This window comes from Halichoerus grypus, chromosome X (assembly GCF_964656455.1).
Source record: "Halichoerus grypus chromosome X, mHalGry1.hap1.1, whole genome shotgun sequence".
Lineage (NCBI taxonomy): Eukaryota > Metazoa > Chordata > Mammalia > Carnivora > Phocidae > Halichoerus > Halichoerus grypus.
The window spans coordinates 86,893,843-86,918,226 of NC_135727.1; the positions used below are offsets into that span (position 1 = coordinate 86,893,843).

The 24,384-nt window shown below is 38.2% G+C and overlaps 1 protein-coding gene across 14 annotated transcripts in view; it reads left to right on the top strand.

Annotated features, from left to right (window-relative positions):
• Window positions 1–24,384, top strand: part of HUWE1 (HECT, UBA and WWE domain containing E3 ubiquitin protein ligase 1) — a 162,123-nt gene that overhangs the window by 81,824 nt on the left and 55,915 nt on the right. For 13 of the 14 annotated variants that reach the window (XM_078065229.1, XM_078065238.1, XM_078065239.1 and 10 more), the window contains 8 exons: window positions 93–270; window positions 1,724–1,815; window positions 2,439–2,650; window positions 8,244–8,301; window positions 9,323–9,499; window positions 12,594–12,839; window positions 14,679–14,812; window positions 15,591–15,685. In XM_078065229.1, the coding sequence (XP_077921355.1) occupies window positions 93–270; window positions 1,724–1,815; window positions 2,439–2,650; window positions 8,244–8,301; window positions 9,323–9,499; window positions 12,594–12,839; window positions 14,679–14,812; window positions 15,591–15,685 (1,192 nt within the window). The remainder of the gene's footprint in view (window positions 1–92; window positions 271–1,723; window positions 1,816–2,438; window positions 2,651–8,243; window positions 8,302–9,322; window positions 9,500–12,593; window positions 12,840–14,678; window positions 14,813–15,590; window positions 15,686–24,384) is intronic. The other variant, XM_078065233.1, reaches the window with a different exon arrangement.

Genomic DNA, 24,384 nt, shown 5'->3' on the forward strand with positions numbered 1-24,384 from the left:
TATCTCTCTGTGCAATACCCTGGTCAAAGTTTCGTGGCATCTACACCTGAACACTTTCAGAGGTCTTCAGACTCACTTGATCTTCTTTCTAGGTTCCTGCTACCCGTGAAGTCCTTGGCTCCCTCCCAAATGTATTCAGTGCACTCTGCTTGAATGCCCGAGGTCTTCAGTCATTTGTACAGTGTCAGCCTTTTGAACGTCTTTTCAAAGTTCTTCTGTCTCCAGATTACCTCCCAGCCATGCGAAGGAGGAGGAGTTCTGATCCTCTTGGTAAGTCACCAGGATTTATCTTAAAATAATTGGTTTACTGTTGTGCCAAGATTTTAGATGATTATCAAGGCACCAATTGGTAAGAAAACCCTTTCTTGACCTCACATCATTTCTCTGGCTAGGTGTGCTAAGCTTAATGGGAATTATCACTATAGTTATCACTGTAGCACTATATATATTGTATTGCAGGTAAAAAGAATACTTCACCCTTATCCTCTGCCCATAATATTTTCATGCTTCTCAACAGTTCATTGTGTGGGTGTGTGTGTGTTTTCAAAAGTTCAAAGTTTTAATCCAAATTTGTACAAGTGTTGGGAAAACCAAACTTTGGCCATAGAAACCTTGCCCTTGCCCTTCCTGGGCCACCGAAGGGACTAGATCACGTCCCAGGTGCCCTGAGTGGCTGCAGATCTTCAGGCAGTACCTCCAGGCCATGCCCTCACACTCCAATTGGCTGTAGCATTTGGGCGGGTCAGAAGCTAAACTGTAGCAGAGTGACTCACAGAGGCTGTGCCCCCTCCTCTTGGGTTAGGGCAGGATTCCCACGTGGATTCCCAGGAGGTGGGACCTACACTACACCGCTACCTCAGTGGGATTACCCGTGGGAGCAGGAATTATCCAGTGGAGATCTTGGAGGCAAGTTCACCTAGGGTTCAGGGTCTGGCTCAAGGGGAAATGGGTCTCCTTTGGGAGTCCAAATTTCCACCTGTCACCATTCCACAGAATGTCACTTTGACGTCTCAGTGGCCAGAGCTTGAGAGAGACTAAGGACTTGCGCCCACTGACCTTTGGATGTCGGCAAATAAGGGGTGGTGCTCCTCGGACTGTCAACAACAGTTCATTGTTAGATGTACTGTCATGGTGCTAGTGAGAAACGGGTATTAGGGGCAGTATATTTCCAGGAATAGCAACAAGAGATACGAAGTACTGAGCTATTGATCTTAGTAATCTTCTGCTCTAATATCCAAGTCCCCAAAATAGTCACAAATGAATAGATTTCCTTCTCAGTGTATTTGAGACCAGATTATTAAGGAATAGTGAGAAGGTAGGGCTCCAGAAAGAATCCAGTTTTCACAGGTGTGCTTTGTCCTTTCAGCCACCACTGTAGCATTCTAGCCATTGTCATTCTCTATTGGGGCAGCCAGAGGATTAATGGTTTATGCTGCTTTCTTTTCTCTCTCTCTTTACAATACTACTTCAGACCTTGGCAGTAGAGATTGCCAGGGTAGAATATAGTATACGCGGTTATTTTAAAATATGCTCAATAGGCTGGTGAGGTTTTCTTCCTCCCCAATGACTTGCTTTCAGAAGTTGGTGTGAATTCATTTGAGAAAGCATGACATTAAAAAATCACAACCACCAGCTCAGTTTCTTCTTTCCTCCTCATTGGCAGAGAAGATAGCTCAAATTCTATTTTCTTCAGTCTTTCTAACAGTTCGTTTTTTGCTTTAAGGGGATACTGCATCTAACCTGGGGAGTGCTGTTGATGAGCTCATGAGACATCAGCCCACCCTCAAAACAGATGCAACGACTGCGATCATCAAGGTGGGAAGTGATAAGACTGACCATGGGCATGAGAGAGCAGTTAAGGGGGTTTTTAAGAAAAAAAAAACTTGGCCTACTGGAGGTCATTTGGATTCTTGGGCTAGGCCTAGAAGAGGATTATGTCTGCCTTATTTTCTCCATGTCCTTGGGTTGGTCCTTTGTCCCCCTCCCCCAAAAAGTCACTTAAGTATTGTTTTCTTCTATAGGATATTAACAAGTTGCCAGGATTTAGCTTCTATTTGTAAAAGTGTATTACTTTTTCTAATCTTTGTTTCTTGATTTTTTTTTCACATTTAGTATCCCTGCCAATTGCCTGTATATAGTGTATGAGTTCCTGGTGCTTGTGAATTAGGACATGGAGTCAGATTAGTCATGCAGTCACTTAACATCTTTGTGACCCTGAACAAGTTATTTAACTTCAGAACTTCAGTTCCCTTGTTTGTAAAATAGGATTGAGGACTATATTCCAGGAGTGATGTATGATACATACATACATACGTACGTACATGTGTATAAAGTGTTTTGGCAATTCTGTGTATAACACATAGAAAATGCTCCAAAAATGTTAGTTGTCCCCCATTTCTTATTTACTAATAAATAATCCTATTTCCTGTGTCTTTCAGTTACTTGAAGAAATATGTAATCTTGGAAGAGACCCTAAATACATCTGTCAGAAGCCATCAATCCAGAAGGCAGATGGCACTGCCACTGCTCCTCCTCCAAGGTCTAATCATGCTGCAGAAGAGGCCTCTAGTGAGGATGAGGAGGAAGAGGAAGTACAGGCCATGCAGAGCTTTAATTCTACCCAACAGAATGAAACCGAGCCTAATCAGCAGTAAGTGTTCTCAAGACAGGTTCCCTAGTCTTGTGATCTTAGGCATGTCATTTTCGTCCATAAAAGCGAGGATGTTGGTTCATTATAAGGTTCTTCAAGTCCTAAGAGTCTAGTTTTTTCCTTCTTTGACCATTGTGTGTCATTTATGCTTTCATATTTAATTGTATTGGTTGCCTTAGCAAGGTGTCTTTCTTTAAAATTTGTTCATGGAGTTGAATCAATTCACTATATCAAGTTGATGGGCTTTTCTCAGAGGACTTTTCCCCATTGTTGATTTGGTATTTGCATCATTGCTTGTTTCCATAAGTGAGTACGTAATGAAACATTGCATTTTTGAAGCCTATTTCCTAAGTCTTTAAAAATTACAGGGATTTGTTGTTGGTTGGTCTTTGCTTTTGTTTGATTACTATCAGTTTATTCTAGATAAATTAGAAGTCTTTGGAATGGGGCGCCTGGGTGGCTCAGTTGGTTAAGCAACTGCCTTCGGCTCAGGTCATGATCCTGGAGTCCCTGGATCGAGTCCCACATCGGGCTCCCTGCTCGGCAGGGAGTCTGCTTCTCCCTCTGACCCTCCCCCCTCTCATGTGCTGTCTCTCTCATTCTCTCTCTCTCAAATAAATAAATAAAATCTTTAAAAAAAAAAAAAAAAAGAAGTCTTTGGAATGTACTATATGATTATAACTGGGCACAGTAGATTATTTATTTAAGTTTTGTTTTTACATAAAAATTGACTACCTGGATGGTGAAATGGGGATTGGCTTAAAGACTGCTGGCTGGTAGTGGATAGTCTACCAGGCTCTTTGAGCTTATATTGTTCAGATGCAAGGGATGAAACGTAACTTGTAGCTGTAACTCTTAATCACATTCATGCTAGAGGAGGGTGTGATCCCTCTGAACTTTCACGCATTTATCCATTTAATAAGTGTTCTTTTGGTTTATAGATAACTAGTTCTGAGAAAAGCAGGAATGTTTTAGGTGTGGATGTGATTGGGTTTGGGCTGGTCTTGAAGGATGGCTTGGAACTTGAGAAAATTATGGCAGAATACATAGAAGGAGCAAAGGCCTAGACTCCAAAACTGATGTGCCATCTTGGAGCTCTAGGAAGTGATGAGCCTGTTGGTATGAGGTTTGTTTGGAGGGTTTCTTTTTCTCTTTTTTTTTTTTTTTTTTTTTTTTGAGGAGATGCATTAACTACTAAATACGTTGCTTTGTTGAGCAGATGTCTTACCCTTGTCTGAGATGGCAACTCTACCTTCATTCTAGCAGCATCTTCTATTTTGATTTGATTAAAATGTTCTCTTTCCGGAAAAGGAAGACGCCTGAAAGAAAGCAAGACTTTATATGCAGAGGAGTAAGAATCTGTGCTTACTTGCCATACCCTTGATTGTCAGCCACCCTGCTGGGATATGGTTTCCTTTCCTGACTACAAGACAAGGGAAGGATTTCTTAAACTTGATGAGTGGGAGGATGGCTTTGAGTGAGGCTGTGCATGTTCATCTGCATATAACTTTTTCTCTACCTGAATATCTTACAGACACCTTAGATCTAATGTGCCCAGATTTTAAGCTGTCATAGTAAATTGACGTTTTCTCACACCCTTGTATTTTTTCACTCCATGCTTTTCTTGGGATATGTGTCACTGTGTTCTATCCATATTTGTCCCCCCAACCCCAAATTATCTTATCTCCTTTTCTATCTACCAAATTCCTGCAAAGCCAGCTCAAATGTCACATTCTTAAAGGAGCTTTTCCTTTTACCTCCAAACGGGAGGTCAGTCTTTTGTGTTCTTCCAGAAGTGTTGTTAGAATTATTCATATATTGTGATGGTTTCTCCCATTAATCTGTATGCTCCTCCAGGGCAGGGACAATGTCTCATTTTACAGTGTATCCTAATTATGGGGGTATAGCTCAGGGGGTAGAGCATTTGACTGCAGTGTATCCTAATTACTTTGTATGTAGCAGATAATCGGTCAGTAAATGTTCGTTTGGTGCTTTGATGGAATAACTCAAGAGCATTAGATGAAGGATTTCCTGAGCCTTAAATGCCAAGAGAGGTGGGTCCTAATGAAACATGAATGAGAATGAAGACATAGTAAAAATGTAGGCACCCACAGCATTAATACTCTACCATAGAGTTAGTCATATGTAGCTTCTAAAGCTACAGAGGATCCTAGTACTTGGTACTCCATGGTATTGATGTTTTCCTATACTCTGCATGGTCTGTGTGTTCATCACTACCTCATTCACATAACATACCTAAGAGTCTCACATATATTGACACATACACTTTCCCACTTCTACCACCTTCAGAAGCCTCGATTGGGTCACTCTGTGGATTATTAAGGCTGGAAGGAAAAGCAGGAAACTGCCTAAACTCAACCTTCATCTCGAAAGCCACAATATATTAAAGGGAGTTCTTTTATCTCCTTATCCCAGGTGGTAGTTATGGTGGGAGTTACTTTGTACTTTGTGCCAGTATGGGAAGAGGCTTATAAAAATTGACAGTGTGTGCCATCCTCTCTCTCCAGAAGTCTTATTTGTATCCCCCAACTCCCCCTCCAATGCAAAATTCTTCAGTGGGACTCCCAAACGAATTCCAGTCTCACATGTCCTCATCTGTTGTCCAGTGCCTTAAATAAACACATGAGTAAATTTTTTCCAATGTTTTTTATTGAGGTTTAATTTCTATAAACTACACAGATCTTGAGATTCCTATTTCTCTACCCTAAAGCGAGGCAGCTACTTCTTTCTTTTCTTTTTTTTTTTTTAAGATTTATTTATTTTAGGGTGAGTGCACATTGCCAGGGGGTGGGCAGAGGGAGAGAATCCTCAAGTAGATTCCCCACTGAATGCGGAGCCCAACACGGGGCTCGATCTCACAACCCTGAGATCATGACCTGAGCCAAAACCAAGAGTTGGACGCTTAACCTACTGTGCCAGCCAGGCGCCCCTACTTACTTTAATCATCATTGAATAAATTTGCCTATTCCAGAATATCCTAAAAATACAATAGATGGAGTCCTATGTGTGTATCATATCTGATATATGTACTTTCTTGTATCTGGCTTCTGTTGTTCAACGTGTTTTTGAGATTCATCCATGTTGTTGCATCTATCAGTTGGTTGTTCCTTTTCATTGCTGAGTAGTGTTTCATTGAATGAATCCACTCTCGTGGATGGATTTTTGAGTTTCCAGGTTTTTCCAGGCTAAAACTATTTTTCTCTTATTTTTTCTAAAATCAGCTTGTATTTGAAAATGGTGTTTATATATGATCTTGAGACGTGGTTTTGTGCTCAGTCTGGAATAAGGAAATTCAGGCACTACAGTCTACCCCAAATACATGGAGTTTTGTTCTACATCCAGAGACATTCACAAGTAACTCTAAATACTTGTATTTTGGCCTCTTTTTTCTGCCTTCTAAACTGTTTGATGTCAGTAAAACTGATACTGCTGGGGATGAATATACTTGCCAGTGAGTAACCAGGGCTTTTAGTTGATGCACCGTGGTTTATTTTGTGATGGATTCAATTTACTTTGCCTAACTTAACTGCCTATCCTGAAAAACTTGAAAGAAATGGGATATATAAATCCATGTGGTCTTTAGAACTTGAATAGCAAGTGTCTGGGCTTTAAAGGCAGCAAATGTAGAAAAGCAGTTGTTTCCTGAGTTTTAGTTCACTGGGAGGACTCCTTTGCCAAAGGCAGCTGTGTCTCCTCAAGAGCTGGAAGAAAGACATCCCCCACACCCCACACCCCAAAAATTCCATGAGACCTGTTGTTCTATACACTGTACTATGACACTCAATTGGAATCTTTCTCCTGTACTTCTGATTAAGGGCTCTAGTACCATAAATACACATGTAAAATTGAGTCTGGGAATATGTGTGTTTTAGTGAAAGGGGAGACAGGAAGTTTTTAATTTGACAGTTAAGGTAAATTGTTTTATTCATCATGGGAATGCAGTCTTAACTGTTTCAAAGATGCTATGGGTCCAAGTTTCATATGAAGTTAAGATTACAATTTTTCTTAAAACCAGTTGATAGGGGGATTTCTGCTAGGGAGAGTTTATCATATGTACTATTCCTGTATGATGTTCTGAGCCTGGAAACCAAAAGATGAGGATAATGAAAAAGTGGTTATTGAACAAATTTGTTCCTAGATTTGGATTAAGAAACTGTTGGTTTGTTTTCTCTCTCGTTCTCCCTAACTTCTATCTAGCAAATGAAGGAAGTACCTTGGTCCCATTTCATGATACTACTTTGGCTCTTTGGTTTCTACAAAGGGACAAGTGTTTAATTTGGGCTAGAGCCACACCTGCACTCCTTAGCTGTAGAGATGGATTTCTGGGTTCTTTCCGAGGAGGTGCAATGAAGCTGGGGTAGATGATTGACGTAAGTAGCAGGGAATGCTGCAGTGGTTCTGAGAAGGAACTTTACGGTCAAGGAAATATTGCAGTCTTGCCATGGAATCATTCCACTCCTGGCTTATAGGTCCTGCCTTTGTACAGAGTTCTTCCCTAAATTCTTCATTGAGAGTGTTCACAATATCCTTGCCAAACCCTAGCTCTGGATATTTCATCACTGAAGCCATTTATGATGCCTCTCCACTAGGTCTAGTCTCCATTTTGCTGTCAGTGCCCTCATACCTGGCAAATCTTTATTTACATCTTATCTTGCTCAGAGACAATGACTGTTAACTTCTTGTGAATTCTCTTGCTTTCTCTCTCCTCCTACTTCTCCCTTTTATTTCTGCCCCTTCCCCCCAAATGTCTTCAAGGGCCTATATCCAGAATGCTCCTTATTAGACTCAAGTTTTGTTCCTTCCTAGGGTTTATCTTGAGGTAGATTTTGTTTCATTTTAATATATTTTGTGGATTTTCTTTCCTCTGTTTATTTCTTGAAAAAGCCAAGACGGGGCTAAGTGCTACATTTTCTGCAGCTCTGGCATTACTACAGCCTTCTCATCTGCAGTGCAGCATTCAAGTATCTGAAGCAAAAGACCTGATCAGTTTTTGGATAGTTCAGGGACTGTTGTGATACAAGTATTAATTATTAGGAAAGGAGGCCTTGGGTGTTGGCTTCATCTTTGATTAACTTTGTTCTGAATGGTTTGTCAATCTTAAGCATGAATTTTGAACAAAATTAAATTCCATTTCCTGCTCTCTATTATAACTTTAAACCTGATGCAAGAACATGGTAAGATGTTTATTGTATTTGTTTCTTTGTCTAGCTCTTGTCTTCAAGCAAATGTTTCAATAGTCTCTTAATCAAACTGACTTAATTTTTAGTATTTTCATATTGATGAATTCCTCCAATGATAGTTTGCCTAAGATAGGAGTTTCTTTTGAGGTATGTGTAAATGCTGAGTTTGTGAAGGCTTGGTTTTTCCTTTTGTGCTCTCAACCTATCAGGCTAGAAAAGCTAATTTCAGAATTGATTTCAGCTCTTTTTTTTTTTTCCTGTGCTGTATTAAAGACTAGAAGTCTGACTTAGAGAAAGGACCTAGAATTTCATGCTATTTCCCTTTCCTCACTTTGTTCTCTTGCACTGGTATTGTGAATTTGTGTGTAACTCACTCTTTTCTCCCTTAACAGGGTTGTTGGTACAGAGGAACGTATTCCTATTCCCCTCATGGATTACATCCTTAATGTGGTAAGATTCATGGTAGGGCAAACTGAGTAAAGGTGTGTGTTTTTCTGGAAAATGTGTGGGATTACCAAATAGTCTAGTGATTTCCACGTTTATTTTCATTGGGACCCTTAAAGTGTGGATCAGTGGGGAAAGATGTGCAAACCTTGTTCTTTGAGACTGGTTTGCCAAAAATTGGACAACACTCTTCCCTTTTTTTAGATACTCCCAATTTCCTGTTCATTGTTACTATTCACCATTGGAATCCAAACAAAAGAGTGGGCTTTGTTAGGACAACCCAGTATTATGTTCTTTGAATGTGTCCAACATGTATTTTTTCCCATTACTTGCTATTTTTCCCATTAACTTCTCTTTTATATTAAAAAAATAGTAATATGGCTATTTCTTTTAACTTCCCATGTGTTTCACAAGAGAAAAGGGAAGAGTTTGACTTTTCCCAGAATTGTTTCTCTATAAGGGGAAGCCCACGTAGCAATTGTTCTAGCCCACTGAGCACGTCCAAGACTTCCAGAGATGGTTTCTCTTGTGCCTGTGTGTTTCTTGCCCACATTTTACTTTCTTCCCTTAAAAAAATGCTTTGTTTGGTCCAAATCACTCTTCTAGAGTTCTGGCTTTCATTTGCCTTATGAACACATTGAGGGAAAGTATCCATTTTTGCTTACAGGGAGAGGCAACACACTATCATGCAAGAAGCAAATTAAGAGATCAGATCTGATTTTGCCACTAATTCATGGGTGTGGCCCTGAGCAAGTCATTTATCCTCTTTATTCTCGCAAATTATGTGACTTCAGATGTGGCCAAAAAGGTAGATTGGGAAGAAGTAATTATTCATGTGTGGTGTTTTTGTTTTTGTTTTTATGTTTAGGGTCCATATCGTATCTCTGTCCCTATTTACTTGAGGTTTTGGTATTCCAGAAAATACTGATTTCATGACTACAGGGCTACCCCTGTCCTTATTCCAAGCTGGCCTTTTAGTTCCAGGTGTCAGGCTCTAACTTTTTTTTTTTTAATTTTCATTACCTAGATGAAATTTGTGGAATCTATTCTGAGCAACAATACAACAGATGACCACTGCCAGGAATTTGTGAATCAGAAAGGACTCTTGCCTTTGGTTACCATTTTGGGTCTTCCCAATCTCCCCATTGACTTTCCCACATCTGCGGCTTGTCAGGCTGTTGCAGGTGTCTGCAAATCCATATTGGTAAGAGCTTCTGGCCAAATATTTTCATTTCTTTTTAGGAATAGTTTTGCAATACTTCTGTATACATGTTTTTACTGTGGTCTCCCTTTACTTTCAACTAAAAAATAATGAAGAAATCTGTGGTTATGTACTACAAGTGAATCAAGTGACTAATAAATAGTGTGTCACATTATTTCTCATTGAAAAGTTGAAGTGTTTGTTCATTGTTCCTAGGTTTGGTATATAGTTCAAACATTTGAGTTTATTAGAAGGGATAGTAGATGAAGAAAGTTTTGGAACTGGGTTTATTTTATTGTGTCATCCTCTCACGGATGCTTTTTAACACAATCTGGTATTGTTTAGTCATACAGCTTTTTTCCTTTTTCAAGCTTGATAGTCCTGCATTTTAAGCATAATTGACCTATTAGTTTATTGCTCAAATTTTATCAAAAAATTAAGTGCTTTATTTACTAATAGTGGTAAAATACACATCAAATGATGTTTACCTTTTTAACCATTTTTAAGTGTATAGTTCAGTAGTCCTAAGTACATTCACATTGTTGCACTACCAATCTCCAGAAGTTTTTCATCTTGCAAAACTGAAATTCTATACTCATTAAACAACAACTCTACATTCCTCTCTCCCTCCCAGCCCCTGGTTTATAAACATTGTTCTGCTTTCTGTCTCTCTGAATTTGACTGTTCCAGGTAGCTCATATAAATGTAATCCATAAGGTATTTGTCTTTCTTTGATTGGCTTATTTTGCTTAGCATAATGTCTTCAGGATTCACCCGTGTTGTAGCATATGTCAAAATTTCCTTCCTTTTTATGACTTATTGTATGTACAAGCCACATTTTGTTTATCCATTCATTTATTGATAGACCATGGGGTTGCTTCCATCTCTTGGTTATTTTGAATAGTGCTACTATGAACGCGGGTGTGCAAATACTTTTTCAAGACTACTTTGTGTGTGTGTTTGTGTGTGTGTGTGTAGTAAGAGCGCTTAAGGATCTACTGTCAGCAGATTTCAAGTATACAATATAGTATTAACTATAGACATCAAGCTGTATATTAGATCCCCACAACTTACTCATAACTAAAAGTTTGCCCTTTGACCAACATCTCCACATTTCCCCCCAGCCCCTGGCAACCATCATTCTCTCTGGTTTTATGAATTTGACTTCTTTAGATTGCATATAAAAGTATGAGCATACCCAAGACTCCTTTCAGTTCTTTTAGTTGTATACTCAGAAGTAGAATTGCTGGATTATATGGTAGCTCTTTTTTTTTTTTTCCCCCAAGGAACCACCATACTGTTTTCCATAGCAGCTCCATCATTTCACATCATTCCAATCAGCAGTGCACAAGGGTTCCAGTTTCTCTGCATCTTCACCAACACTTACTTTCTTTTTCTTTTTTATTGATAGTAGCCAACCTAATAGGTGTGAAGAGAGATCGCATGGTTTCGATTTGCATCTTCTAATGATTAATGATGTTGAGCATCTTTTTATGTGCTTACTGGCTATTTGTGTATCTTTGGAGAGATGTCTATTCAAGTCCTTTGCCCATTTTTTAGTGGGGTTTGTTTTTTGTTGTTGAGTTGTAGGAGTTCTTTATGTTCTGGATATTAATTCCTTATCAGATAAATGATTTGCAAATATTTTCTCCTGTTTTGTGGTTTGCCTTTACCTCTGTTAATAGTGCCCTTTGATGAACAAAAGGTTTTAATTCTGATGAAGTCCATTTTATCTTTTTTTACTGCTGTTGCTGTGCTCTTGGTGTCAAATCCAAGAAATCATTGCCAAATCCAGTGTCATACAGCTTTTACCCTGTGGCTTCTTCTACATGTTTTTATAGCTTTAGTTCTTACATTTAGGTCTTTGATCTATTTGGAGTAATTTTTTTATATGGTGTAAGGTAAAGTCCAACTTCGTTCTTTGGCATGTGGATATCCAGTTTTCCCAACACCATTTGTTGAAAAGACTGTTCTTTCCCTGTTGCACCTATGTCTTGGCACCCTTGCTAAAAATATTTTGACCATAGATGCAGGTCTTTGTTTTGGGGTTTTATTATATTCTATTGGTCTTATTGTCTGTCTTTATGCCAGTACCACATTTTTTTTTTATTACTGTAGCTTTGTAATAAGCTTGGAAATCAGGAAGTGTGAGACCTCCAACTTTGTTCTTTTTGAAGATAGTTATACCTATTTGGGGTCCCTTGAGATTCTTTTACAAATTTTAAGAGAGATCTTTCTATTTCTCCCCCCCCCAAGCCATTGATAATTTTATTAGGGATTGCATTAAATCTATGAAGCTCCTTCATTAGAGCTGGATTGGGCAGTGATAAGTAATTTCTGCTAAAAATCAGTAATCCAGTTGCATTTGGAAAGTCCGTAATTGTGACATACCTGTATTTAATGTTTTATTTTGCTTTACTCTTTGCAATATTAAGTGCTGTTTATGAGAGAGTAAAAGAGGCTGTGCTTCATCGTTATCCTGCCTCTAAGATACTGTGTGAGAATGGATAGATTTATTTAAAGCCTCAGGAAAGGCACATAATTTCTCCTGTCTTTGAAAGGCAAGTGATAGTATTTTACTGTGAGATTTTTCTGCAGACTCAAAAAGCAATTATAAAGGCCATGTCCTATAATTCTTGAGTTGTCTTATAAAAAAGGAAATTGCCTACCTGATGCCTATTCTAGAATCATCTCTATTTTAGGAAGAAAAAAACAGTTGTAATACTGGTTCACTTCCATGCTTTGGAACCTTGCCTAATATTGCTCCCTGTTGAGTAAAATTTACAATTAATCTTATAGTATGGAGTCCTTGCTATAATAGTATTTCAGTTTGGCCATCACAGTTTTTTAAATGAGTGACTTACCACATTTGAAAGCCTCTCACTTGAGAGAAGTAAAGTGTTGCTCTAAAAGGAGGCATTGGGGTATGTCCTACTTGCATTCATATTTTGGCTCTACCATTTACCAGATGGGATTACCATGGCCAGGTTCGAAATTTGTGACACTTGTCTTCTACTTCTTCCATTGTGACTATTAAAGACATGATGTACATGAAGTTCATTGTACATTAATGCTTTAATTATTATTCTTGTTTCAGACACTGTCACATGAACCCAAAGTCCTTCAGGAGGGTCTCCTTCAGTTGGACTCCATCCTTTCATCCTTGGAGCCCTTACACCGCCCAATTGAATCCCCTGGAGGCTCAGTGTTATTGCGAGAACTGGCTTGTGCTGGCAATGTTGCTGATGCTACCCTCTCAGCTCAGGCCACACCTCTACTGCATGCACTCACTGCTGCCCATGCCTACATCATGATGTTTGTTCATACTTGCAGAGTTGGACAGGTAAGAATTGGGGGTGAACAAGTTAGTTTAAAGCCGGCAAAATACATAGGGCACATACTGGGCATCTTAACTATGCTTATTAGAAGCAGTTCTAGGGCGCCTGGGTGGCTCAGTCGTTAAGTGTCTGCCTTCAGCTCAGGTCATGATCCCAGGGTCCTGGGATCGAGTCCCACATCGGGCTCCCTGCTCCGCGGGAAGCCTGCTTCTCCCTCTCCTGAAGCCTGCTTCTCCCTCTCCTACTCCTCCTGCTTGTGTTCCTGCTCTCACTATGTCTCTCTCTGTCAAATAAATAAATCTTCACAAAAAAAAAAAGTTCTACCTGGGCTAGCTGCTACAAAGAACAGATTTTTCTTTTGGTGGGGGATGCAGGTTTATGCTTCAAGATGCTATCTAGTATTGAATGGAGCACTAGGTGTTATATGCAAACAATGAATCATGGAACACTACATCAAAAATTTAAAAAAAAGATGCTATCTAGTTTCATTTTCCCTTAGTTTTGTTTTTTTTTATTAGAATTTGGGTGACCACATAATCTGTTTTGTGAACTAGACTTTCTTGAGAGTGAAAGTTGAGTTGGAAACCTTGTTGAGTGCTACCTCAGGAATTTGATCATTGCACATGTTTTATTAGGTTATTATAAATAATAGGCATTAATGGGGATACCCGGGTGGCTCAGTCGGTTAAGCGTCTGCCTTCGGCTCAAGTCATGATCTCAGGGTCCTGGGATCGAGCCCCACATTGGACTCTCTGCTCAGTGAGGAGTCTGCTTCTCCCTCTCACTCTTCCTCTGTTCTCTCTCTCTCTCTCTCTCTCTCAATCAAATAAAATCTTTTTAAAAAAATAACAGGCATTAATTAGATCTGTAGCAGCCACATAGGCCAACTGGGGTATATAGTCACCTTTTTTAGTGGGCAAGCCTGAATTGGGTGCTCATCTGGCCTTATTACTTCCTAATCTTTGTACAAATGCATGTAGGCCTGAGAATGAGATGGCAGGAAGGAAATTCGACCATAGTACATTTAAGTCAATGGTAATTAACAGAGATTAGTAAAGATTACCTAAATATCAAACCCTATGCCTGCAAGCCATGTGAGGTTCCTCTTGTGGTTCCAGAAGGATGGGGAGGGGGGCGGTTGTGTGTGTGCTCACAGTTTTACAACTTTTAGTCCTCAAGTAATCAATTCTAAAGATTAATGATGTAATGTTTTAACACCCTTGTTTTATGCTGTTGAGCCAGGAGTATATTCTTTGTATCAAATTAAATGAAAAGCATGGATCTAGGGGCACTTGGGTGGCTCAGTCGTTAAGCGTCTGCCTTCGGCTCAGGTCAGGATCCCAGCGTCCTGGGATCGAGCCCCACATCGGGCTCCCTGCTCAGCGGGAAGCCTGCTTCTCCCTCTCCCACTCCCCTTGCTTGTGTTCCTTCTCTCGCTTTGTATCTCTCTGTCAAATAAATAAATAAAATCTTTAAAAAAAAAAAAAAGAAAAGCACGGATATAAACTATTTAGAAAATAATTCAATTACATAACATAGGTTTGGGATTTATTTTTATGACTTTTTATTAAATGAAGGTGAAATGTTCACTTCAAGGAATTAGATAAATCTAAATATTTATTGAAGTTAAGAAATAAGGGAAATAGCAAGTCCCGTACCACCTAACAAAATTACAAGGCTGTCAATGAATCTGCAAAACTGTTTCTTTAAAAAGAGTTGCCTATGACCATTGCCTTTCGCTTTACAAAAAGCAATGAGAAGAAAATGAGAAGGGATGTTAGATACAGACTGTAAATGTTGCAGAGGGCATCCCAAAGATCAGCTTCTGTTTACTTTGATTGCAGAGTGAAATTCGTTCCATCTCCGTAAACCAGTGGGGCTCTCAGTTGGGTCTGAGTGTTCTGAGCAAGCTGAGCCAGTTATACTGTTCCCTGGTGTGGGAAAGCACTGTCCTTCTCTCCCTGTGTACCCCAAACAGGTAAGGGAATGGTCATCTCTTTATTATCTCTGTTGTCTTTCTTAATAGAGGACTAAGTTCAGTGATCCTGGAGAATTGCTTTGGTCAAGAACAGAAGGCTATTACTAAAGAGTTCAGAGGGTTCCTTGTCTATCTTAATCTAGTCAGGCTGCTATCACAAAATATCACAGACTGGATCCTTATGAACAGCAGAAATTTATTGCTCATAGTTCTGGAAGTCTGAGACTACGGTGCTAGCTAGCATGGTTGGGTGAGGGTCCTTTTCTGGGTTGCAGATTTTTCATTGTATCCTCACATAGTGGAAGGGACTAGGAATATTTCTGGAGCATCTTTTATGAAACAGTAGTCCCATTCATGAAGGTTCTACCCTCAAGACTTAAGCACTTCCCAAAGGCCTTACCTACTAATACTATCACGTTGGTCATTAGGATTTCAACAAACGAATTTTGAGGGGACACAAGCTTTCACTCCACAGTATTGTCCTTCCCATTTACCAGCCTAGGCACATGCTTACAGTGTTTGTTATCTTCTGCATCTTTGATCTTATGTCCTAATTCTGTGTCAGCATGATAGGTGTTTAAAATTTGTTAGCCAAATCTAAAGTTGAGTTGGAAATCTTGTTGAGTGCTACCTCAGGAATTTGATCATTATACATGTTTTATTAGGTTCACTTCCCTGTTATAGGAGGGATATTGTCAGCCAAGCAGATTAGGGACCGAGCACAACTTAAGAAATGAGCTATCAGGGTTCTTTTTACTCATGGTTTGTCTTGTTGCAGCCTACCATCTGGGTGTGAATTTGGCCAGGCAGACATGCAGAAACTGGTTCCAAAGGATGAGAAGGCAGGTACGACCCAGGGCGGAAAAAGATCAGGTAACTCCAAGAAACTAAAATCTTAGTCATTAATTCTCTTAAGTTTTATCTCTATGTCTTTATAGGTCTGTTGTGACTATTAAGTTAGCTCTATTGTCTTTAGTCCTCAATTTTTTTCCTTTCATTTTTATTTTAAAATTATTCTCAGTTTCTCTATAAAATGTATATACACAATGGTAAAAATTACAAGTTGTAGTAAAAAGAATCACTTACATTTGTACCACAAATAAACAATATTTTGGAACTATATGCCTAATCTTTTTCCCTAGGGATACATTTTATTAGTGTAGTTGTGATTATCTATCTTAGAGATAATATTTTATAGATCTCTTTTTACTTAACATTAAGTGCCACATAAAGGGTCTGTGAATAACCATTCCCTATTAAGTTTTCTAACATACTATTTTGAAATATGAGTATCTTTTTATAGTTTTATGCAAATGGAAAATTAATTCCTAGAAATTACTGTATTGAAGGGTATGGCGGGACTCTTAATTTTTGTATGCTTATTTTTCAGAAGTTTAATTTTACTGTTAAAAATGGCAGATGATTGTTTTAAGTGGCTGTGGAACACTTTAGAACCACACTGTTCAATATGGTAGCCACTAGCCACGTGTTGACTGTTGAACACTTGTAATGTGGCCAGTATAACTAAAAAATTGGATTTTTTTTCTTCTTTTGCTCTTCCTCCCTCCTCCTTCCTTCCTTTTCTATCTTCCCACTTGCTCTTTTTTTTTCTTTATTTCCTCTTGTAAGGGGGAGGGTATATTGGGTTGATTTGTGTGTCTGTCTCCCCACCACACAAAAAAAATACTGTGTTGAAGCACTAACTCCCCCCGCAGCACCTCAAAATGTGACTTTATTTGGAAATAGGGTTGTTAAAGATGTAATTAAGATGGGGTGATAGATTGGATGAAAAAAACTGAATTCTTAATTTTTATATAACTACTGTTATTCTGTACAGTTGTTAGAAGGCTTTTAAGTATGTTTAGAACAACTTTGGTATGTGAATGTATTTTTTTTTTCAACTAAATGGCATGAAATAAATGTAGGTCAGTTATTTTTATGAAAATTTAACGTCTGGGGCGCCTGGGTGGCTGAGTCTTTAAGCGTCTGCCTTCGGCTCAGGTCATGATCCCAGCGTCCTGGGATCGAGCCCCGCATCGGGCTCCCTGCTCTGCGGGAAGCCTGCTTCTCCCTCTCCCACTCCCCCTGCTTGTGTTCCCTCTCTAGCTGCGTCTCTCTCTGTCAAATAAATAAATAAAATCTTTAAAAAAAAAAATTTAATGTCTGAATTGAGATGTACTCTAAGTATATTTCATATAGATACCTGTTTTTTTAAAAATCCTGAGTATAAAAATGTAAGCTCAATAATTTTTATATATGATTATATCTTGAAATAAAAATTTGACTATATTGGGTTAAGCAGTATATTAAAAATTATCTGTTTTTACTTTTTAATGTGGCTACTAGAAAATTTAAAATTATATATGTGGCTCACTTATTTCTGTTGGACAGTGCTATTTTTCTGATTACATATTTAATATATTTTTCTAAATTTTTATTTTTATTCTTTCATTTTTGTATATTTTTAAGGTTTTTTAAAATTCCAGTTAACATACAATGTTATATTAGTTTCAGTTGTACAATAAACTGATTCAACAATTCCATACATCACCCAGTACTCATAAGGACAAGTACACTCTTTAATCCCAATTACCTATATAACACATCCCTGACCCCCTCCCCTGTGGTTATGATCAGTTTGTTCTGTATAATTAAGAATTTGTTTCTTGGTTTGTCACTCTCTTTTTTCCCCCATAGCTTGTTGTTTCTTAAATTCCACATAGGAGTGAAATCATATGGTATTTGTCTTTCTCTGACTTATTTTGCTTAGCATTATACTCTCTGGGTCTATCCATGTTCTTGAAAATGGCAACATTTCATTCTTTTTTATGGTTGAATGATATTCCATTGTATGTATAGGCCACCACCACTTTATCCATTCATCAGTCCATATCTTGGCTATTGTAAATAATGCTGCTATAATGCATGTATCCCTTTGAATTAGTGTTTTTGTATTCTTTGGGTAAATACCTACTAGTGCAATTGCTGGATCATAGGGTAGTTCTATTCTTAACTTTCTGAGGAACCTCCATACTGTTTCCCACAGTTGGCTGCACCAGTTTGCATCCCCACCAACAATGCATGAGTGTTCCTTTTTCTGCACATCCTCAACAACACCTTTTGTTTATTATTTGTTTTGATTTGCATTTCCTTTATGGTAATTGATGATGAACATCTTTGCTTGTATCTTTTGACCATCTGTATATCTTCTTTGGAGAAATGTCTTCTGCCCATTTTTTAGATGGATTATGTGTTTTTTGGGGTATTGAGTTGTATGAGTTCTTTACATTTTTTGGATAGTAACCTTTTATCAGATATGTCATTTGCAAATACCTTCTCCTGTTCTGTAGGTTGCCTTTCAGTTTTGTTGAATGTTTCCTTCACTGTGCAAGAAACTTTTTATTTTGATGTAGTCCCAATAGTTTTTTATTTTGTTTCCCTTTCCTTAGGAGACTATCTGGAAAAAAAGTTGCTATGGCTAATGTCATAGAGGTTACTGCCTATGTTCTGTTCTAGGATTTTTATACATTCAGGTCTCACATTTAGATCTTCAATCCATTTTGAATTTATTTTTGTATATGGTGTAAGAAAATGGTCCAGTTTCATTCTTCTGCATGTTGCTGTCCAGTTTTCCCATTAGCATTTGTTGAAGAGACGGTCTTTTTCCCATTGGATGTTCTTTCCTGCTTTGTTGAAGATTAATTGACCATATAGTTGTGTGTTTAATTGAGGGTTTTCTTCCCTGTTCCACTGATCTGTGTGTCTGTTTTTGTGCCACTGCCATACTTTTTTGATTACCGCAGTTTCATAATATAACTTGAAATCTAGAATTGTGATGCCTCCAGCTTTTTTTTTTCTTTTTCAAGATTGCTTTCACGGTCTTTTGTGTTTCCATACAAATGTTATGATTGTTCTGGTTCTGTAAAAAAATGCTGTTGGTATTCTGATAGGGATTGCATTAAATGTGTAGACTGCTTTGGTTAGTATAGCCATTTCAGCGATATTTGTTCTTCAATCTGTGAGCGTGGAATGTCTTTCCATTTCTTTGTGTCATCTTGAATTTTTTTCATAGGTGTTTTATAGGTTTCAGAGTACAGGTCCCTCACCTCTTTGGTTAGGTTTATTCCTAGGTATGTTATTTCTGGTGTAATTGTAAATGGTATTGTTTTCTTAATTTCTCTTTCTCCTGCTTCATTATTGGTGTATAGAAATGCAACAGATTTCTGTACATTGATTTTGTATCCTGTGACTTCACTGATACGTACAGCAGTTCCAGCATTTTTTAGTGGAGTCTATAGGGTTTTCTATATATAGTATTATGTCATCTGCAAATAGTAAAAGTTTCACTTCTTCCTTACTGATTTGGATGCCTTTTTATTTCTTTCTTTTTTTTTTTTTTGTCTGATTGCTGTGGCTGGGACTTACAGTATTATGATGAATAAAAGTGGTGAGAGTGGACATCCTTGTCTTCCTCACCTTAAGGGAAATATCCTTAGTTTTTCCCCATTAAGGATGATGTTAGCTCTGTTTTTCGTATAGGGCCTTTATTATGTTTAGGTATGTTCCCTCTAAGCTTACTTTGTTGAGGGATTTTTTTTTTTATGATTTATTTATTTTGAGAGAGCATGAGCTGCAGGATGGGGCAGACGGAGAGAATCCTCAAGCAGACTCCTCCCTGAGCATGGAGCCCCATGTAGGGCTTGATCCCAGGACCTGAGGTCATGACCTGAGACGAAATCAAGAATCGAACCCTTAAACAACTGAGCCACCCAGGTGCCCCTTGAGGGTTATCATGAATGGGTATTGTACTTTGTCAGGTGCTGTTTCTTTATCTATTAAAATGACATATGCTCTTATCTTCTCTTATTGATGTGATATATCACATTGACTGAATTTGTGAACGTTGAACTACCCTTGCAACCCGGGAATAAATCCGGTTTGATCCTGGTGAATTTTTTTTTTTTAATGTATTGTTGAATCAGATTGCTAGTATTTTTACTGAGAATTTTTGCATCTCTATTCATCAAGGATATTGGCCTGTAGTTCTCTTTTTTAGTGGAGTCTTTGGTTTTGGAATCAGGGTAATGCTGGCATTCTTCTTTAAAGAGTTCACAGGTGACATCCAGTCCTGGACTTCTGTTTGTTGGGAGTTTTTTGATTACTAACTCAATTTCTTTGCTGGTTATCAGAAATTTTCTATTTCTTCCTGTTTCAGTTTTGGTAGTTGATATATTTGTAGGAATTTATCCATTTCTTCTAGGTTGTCCAGTTTGTTGACAAAGAATTTTTCATAACATTCTCATGATTTTTTGTATTTCTGTGGTTTTAGTTATTTCTCCTCTCTCATGTGATTTTATTTGAGCCTTTTTCTTTTAAACCAGTCTGACAGAGGATTAAAGAACCAGCTCATGCTATCATTGAACTGTTCTATTGTTTCTTTAGTTCTGTATCATTTATTTCTACTCTAATCTTTATTATTTCCTTCTGCTGGTTTTAGGTCCTGTTTGTTCTTTTTCTAGCTCCTTTTGGTGTAAGGTTAGGTTGTTTGAGACTTCTCTTGCTTGTTGAGGTAGGCCTGTATTGCCATGTACTTCCCTCTTAGAACTGCTTTTGCCGCATCCCAAAGATTTTGGACCATCGTGTTGTCATTTGTTCCCAATTACTTTTTTATTTCTTCTTTGATTTCCTTGTTGACTCATTTATTGTTGAGTAGCATGTTCTTTAACCTCCATGTATTTGTGATCTTTCCAGATTTTATGTTGTGGTTGACTTCTAGTGTCATAGCATTGTGGTCTGAAAAGATATGCATGGTATGACTTCAATCTTCTTGAATTTATTCAGGCCTAGTTTTCTGGACTAATATGTGATGTGTTCTGTAGACTGTTACATGTGTAATTATAAAGAATATGTATTCTGTTTTGTTTTAGGATGGAATGTTCAGGATATATCTGTTAAATCCATCTGGTTCAGTGTTTGATTTCAAAGCCATTGTTTCCTTGTTATTTTCTGTTTAGATGATCTGTTGATGTAAGTGGGGTGTTAAAGTCCCCTACTATTATTGTATTACTATTGATCAGTTCCTTTATGTTTGTTATTATCTGTGTATTTGGGTGCTCTTATGAGGGTACATAAATATTTACAATTGTTTCTTGTTGGATTTTCCCCTTTATTACTATAGAGTGTCCTTCTTTGTCTCTTGTTACAGTCTTTGTTTTAAAGTCTATTTTGCCCAATATAAGTATTGCTACTCTGGCTTTCTTTTGACAACCATTTGCATGACAAACATCCCCTCATGTTCCATTTGCAGGTGTCTTTAGGTCTAAAATGAGTCTCTTGTAGGCAGCATATAGATGGGTCTTCCTTTTTTATCCATTCTGTCACCCTGTCTTTTGACTGGAGTGTTTAGTCCATTTACATTCAAAGTGTAATTATCAATAGGTAGGTAGGTAGGTATTGCCATTTTATTAACTTGTTTTGTGGTTGATTCCAGAGATTTTCCCTGATCCTTTCTTGTCTCTCTTTCTCTTTCACGGTTTGCTCATTTTCTTTAGTGATATGTTTGGATTTCTTTCTCTTTATTCTCTGTATATTTACTAGTGGTTTTTGATATATGGTTACCATTATATTTGTATATAACATCTTTTACATATAGCAGTTTTTTAAGTTTGAACCCGTTCTTCTCTCCTCCCCGCATTTTAGGGTATGTATTACTATATTTTAAATCCTTTTTTTGGTGAGTTCCTCGATACTGTCACTTTTGGTCTTTCCTTTCCACTCATAGAGTCCTCTTTAATATTTCTTACAGGGCTGGTTTAGTGATCATGAACTCCTTTAGTTTTTGTTTGTCTGGGAAACTATTTATCTCTCCTTCAAACCGAATGATAGCCTTTCTGGATAGAGTATTCCTGCTGCAGATTTTTCCCATTCAGCACTTTGAATATATCATGCCACTCCCTTCTGGCTTGCCAAGTTTCTGCTGAAAAATCTCCTGCTTGCCTTCTGGGTTTTCCCTTGTAAGTTAATGATTTCTTTTATCTTGCTGCTTTTAAATTATTTTCTTTATCACTATATTTTGCAACTTTAATTACAGTATGTCATGATGTCGATGTGTGTTTATTGATTTTGTTGGGGTTTCTCTGTGCCTCCTGGATCTTGATGTCTGTTTCCTTCCCCAAATTAGGGAAGTTTCCAGCTATTACTTCTTCAAATAAATTTTCTGCTCTCTTCTCTCTCTTCTTCTGGGCCTCCTATAGTACAGATGTTGTTATGTTTGATGGACTCACTGAGTTCCCTAAATCTATTCTCCTATTGCCTAAATCTTTTCTCTCTTTTGTTCAGTTTGATTACTTTCCATTGCTCTCGTCTTCTAGGTCACTAGTTTGTTCCTCTGCTTCTTCCATACTGTTGTTTGTTCCATCAAGCGTGTTTCTCATTTCATTTATTCAACCCTTTATCTCTCCTGTGTTGTTCCTTATCTCTGTGTTAAGGGTCTCACTCATGCCTTCCACTCTTTTCTCAAGTCCAGTGAATATCCTCATGATCATTGCCTTAAATTCTCTATCAGGCATGTTATATCTGTTTCACTTAGATTTTTGGCCATGGCCTTAGCTGTTCTTTTATTTGGGATAAATTTCTCTGTCTCTTTATTTTGTCTGCCTCTCTGTGTTAAGAAAGTCAGCTGTGTCTTCTGCTCTTAAAAGTAGTGACTTTATGAAGAAGCAGTCCTAGAATGCCCTGGAGTGCAGTGTGCCCTGTTCACCAGAACATGGTACTTCAGGAGAGTATCCTGTATATTTTGCTTATGTCTTGCTGTTTTGTCTAAGTTACTTTTCCTGTCTCTGCAGCCATTTGCACGGACTCTCTGCCTTTTGTGAGCTGTACTTGCTCTCTAGTGTTAGTGGGACCTAGGCAGGCTAGCTCTGAGGGGCATGTCCACTGGTGAACTTGAAAGCTGGAAGGTGGTGTTAGGAAAATGTGCACTGGACCACTAGTCCTGTGCCAGGTTCCTCAAAACACTGAAGCAGCTAGGGGCATGCCTGGGTGGGGTATGTGAGGATTTAACAGAATTTGCCCTGAGTAGGTGAGTCCTCAGGAGACCTCATGGCTGTGGTGCACTGCTAGCAAGTTAGGTAGCACTTGTCTGTACAGCCTCGCCTCCTGCAGGGTGCTCTGTGTTAGTGCTGGGGGGCAGGGAGGTGGGGTGGGGAATGGCTCCCACCAGCTCTCTCCTTTTCAGAGAAATCCCCCAACATGCTCCTAAATCAATATCAACAGATCTGTCTCTCGGTTGCCCTCAGCATTGTGTTAAACTGCCGTTTTTATGTTACTTCTTCATACAGACTGCTGTCTCTTTAAGGGTGGTGACCCAGTGATAGTTGGCCCAGTGCTGAGTCGTCTTACTTTTAAAGCTCCAGACTCCCAAGTCCCAGTGGTTTTACAAACTCCCGGAATTCAGCCACTCTGATTTTTAAAGCCAGATTATGGGGATTACTCTCCCCGTTTGAGCTTCTTAGTGCAAGTGCCCGTTTCTCTGCCCTTGCTGTGTGCCCAGCTCCCTCCCTTCAGTGGGCAGCCTCCTTCTGCCTTTCTGACCTTCCTAAACTTTCAGATGCAGCTGCTTCTCTATATTTAGTTGTGGAGTTTGTTCTGCCAGCCTTCGGATTGCTCTTCAGTTTAATGACTTGGATGTGGATGATATCTAGTTGTAAATGTAGGACTGGGTGAGCTCAGGGTCCTCCTACTCTGCCATCTTTCTTCTCCTTGTACAGTGTTTTGGTTTGTTTTTTTTAATTTTTTTAATTTATTTAAGTAATTTCTACACCCAGCATGGGGCTCAGATTCAATGACCCCAAGATCAAGAGTCGCAGGCTCTTCCAGCTGAGCCAGCAAGGCACCCCTGTACAGTGATATTTTAGAAAATAGCTTTTGTGTTATATCACAGTAAAGTTGCAAATTGCAGTAAGCAGAAACTATACACAATTTTCAGACTCTAATGCAACAAACCTAAAATTAATAAAAACTTTTCCCCTTATATTCTGTCTCAAGGAAGAAATAAATTTAATAAACTATTAAAGAAACAAGACAATTCTGTGTATAAAAACTGATAGGATATGCTTAAAAATTGTATTTAGGTTACTAAACATAGGGGAAATGCTTAAGGAACAGATAAAGGATTTATATGACAGCTAGTTATTATGGGAGAGCGGAGAGAATTAATAAACACAAACCTTTGGTCCAGTTAAATTTGGAGAAAATGGGCCAAACCAAAAATTAGAACTTCATATTTAGTCAAAATAAACCAAATTTGAATCAAGGAAAGAATAAATAATTTACTAAGAAGTATGAATAAAATTAGATTCGGTGTCAAAGAATTGCTTCACCTAACAATCTGGATATATTTTTTTCCAGCAATTTCTTTCACACATTTAAAAAGATGATTCCATTTCCACCTAGTTCTTTTTTAGAACATTACAAAGAAAACTTGGTGATGTGTTTTATTAAAAGTTTGTCTAAATCTGATTATTAGTTATAAGAGCATGCATATCTCCACCAAAAAAAAGATACATCTCACA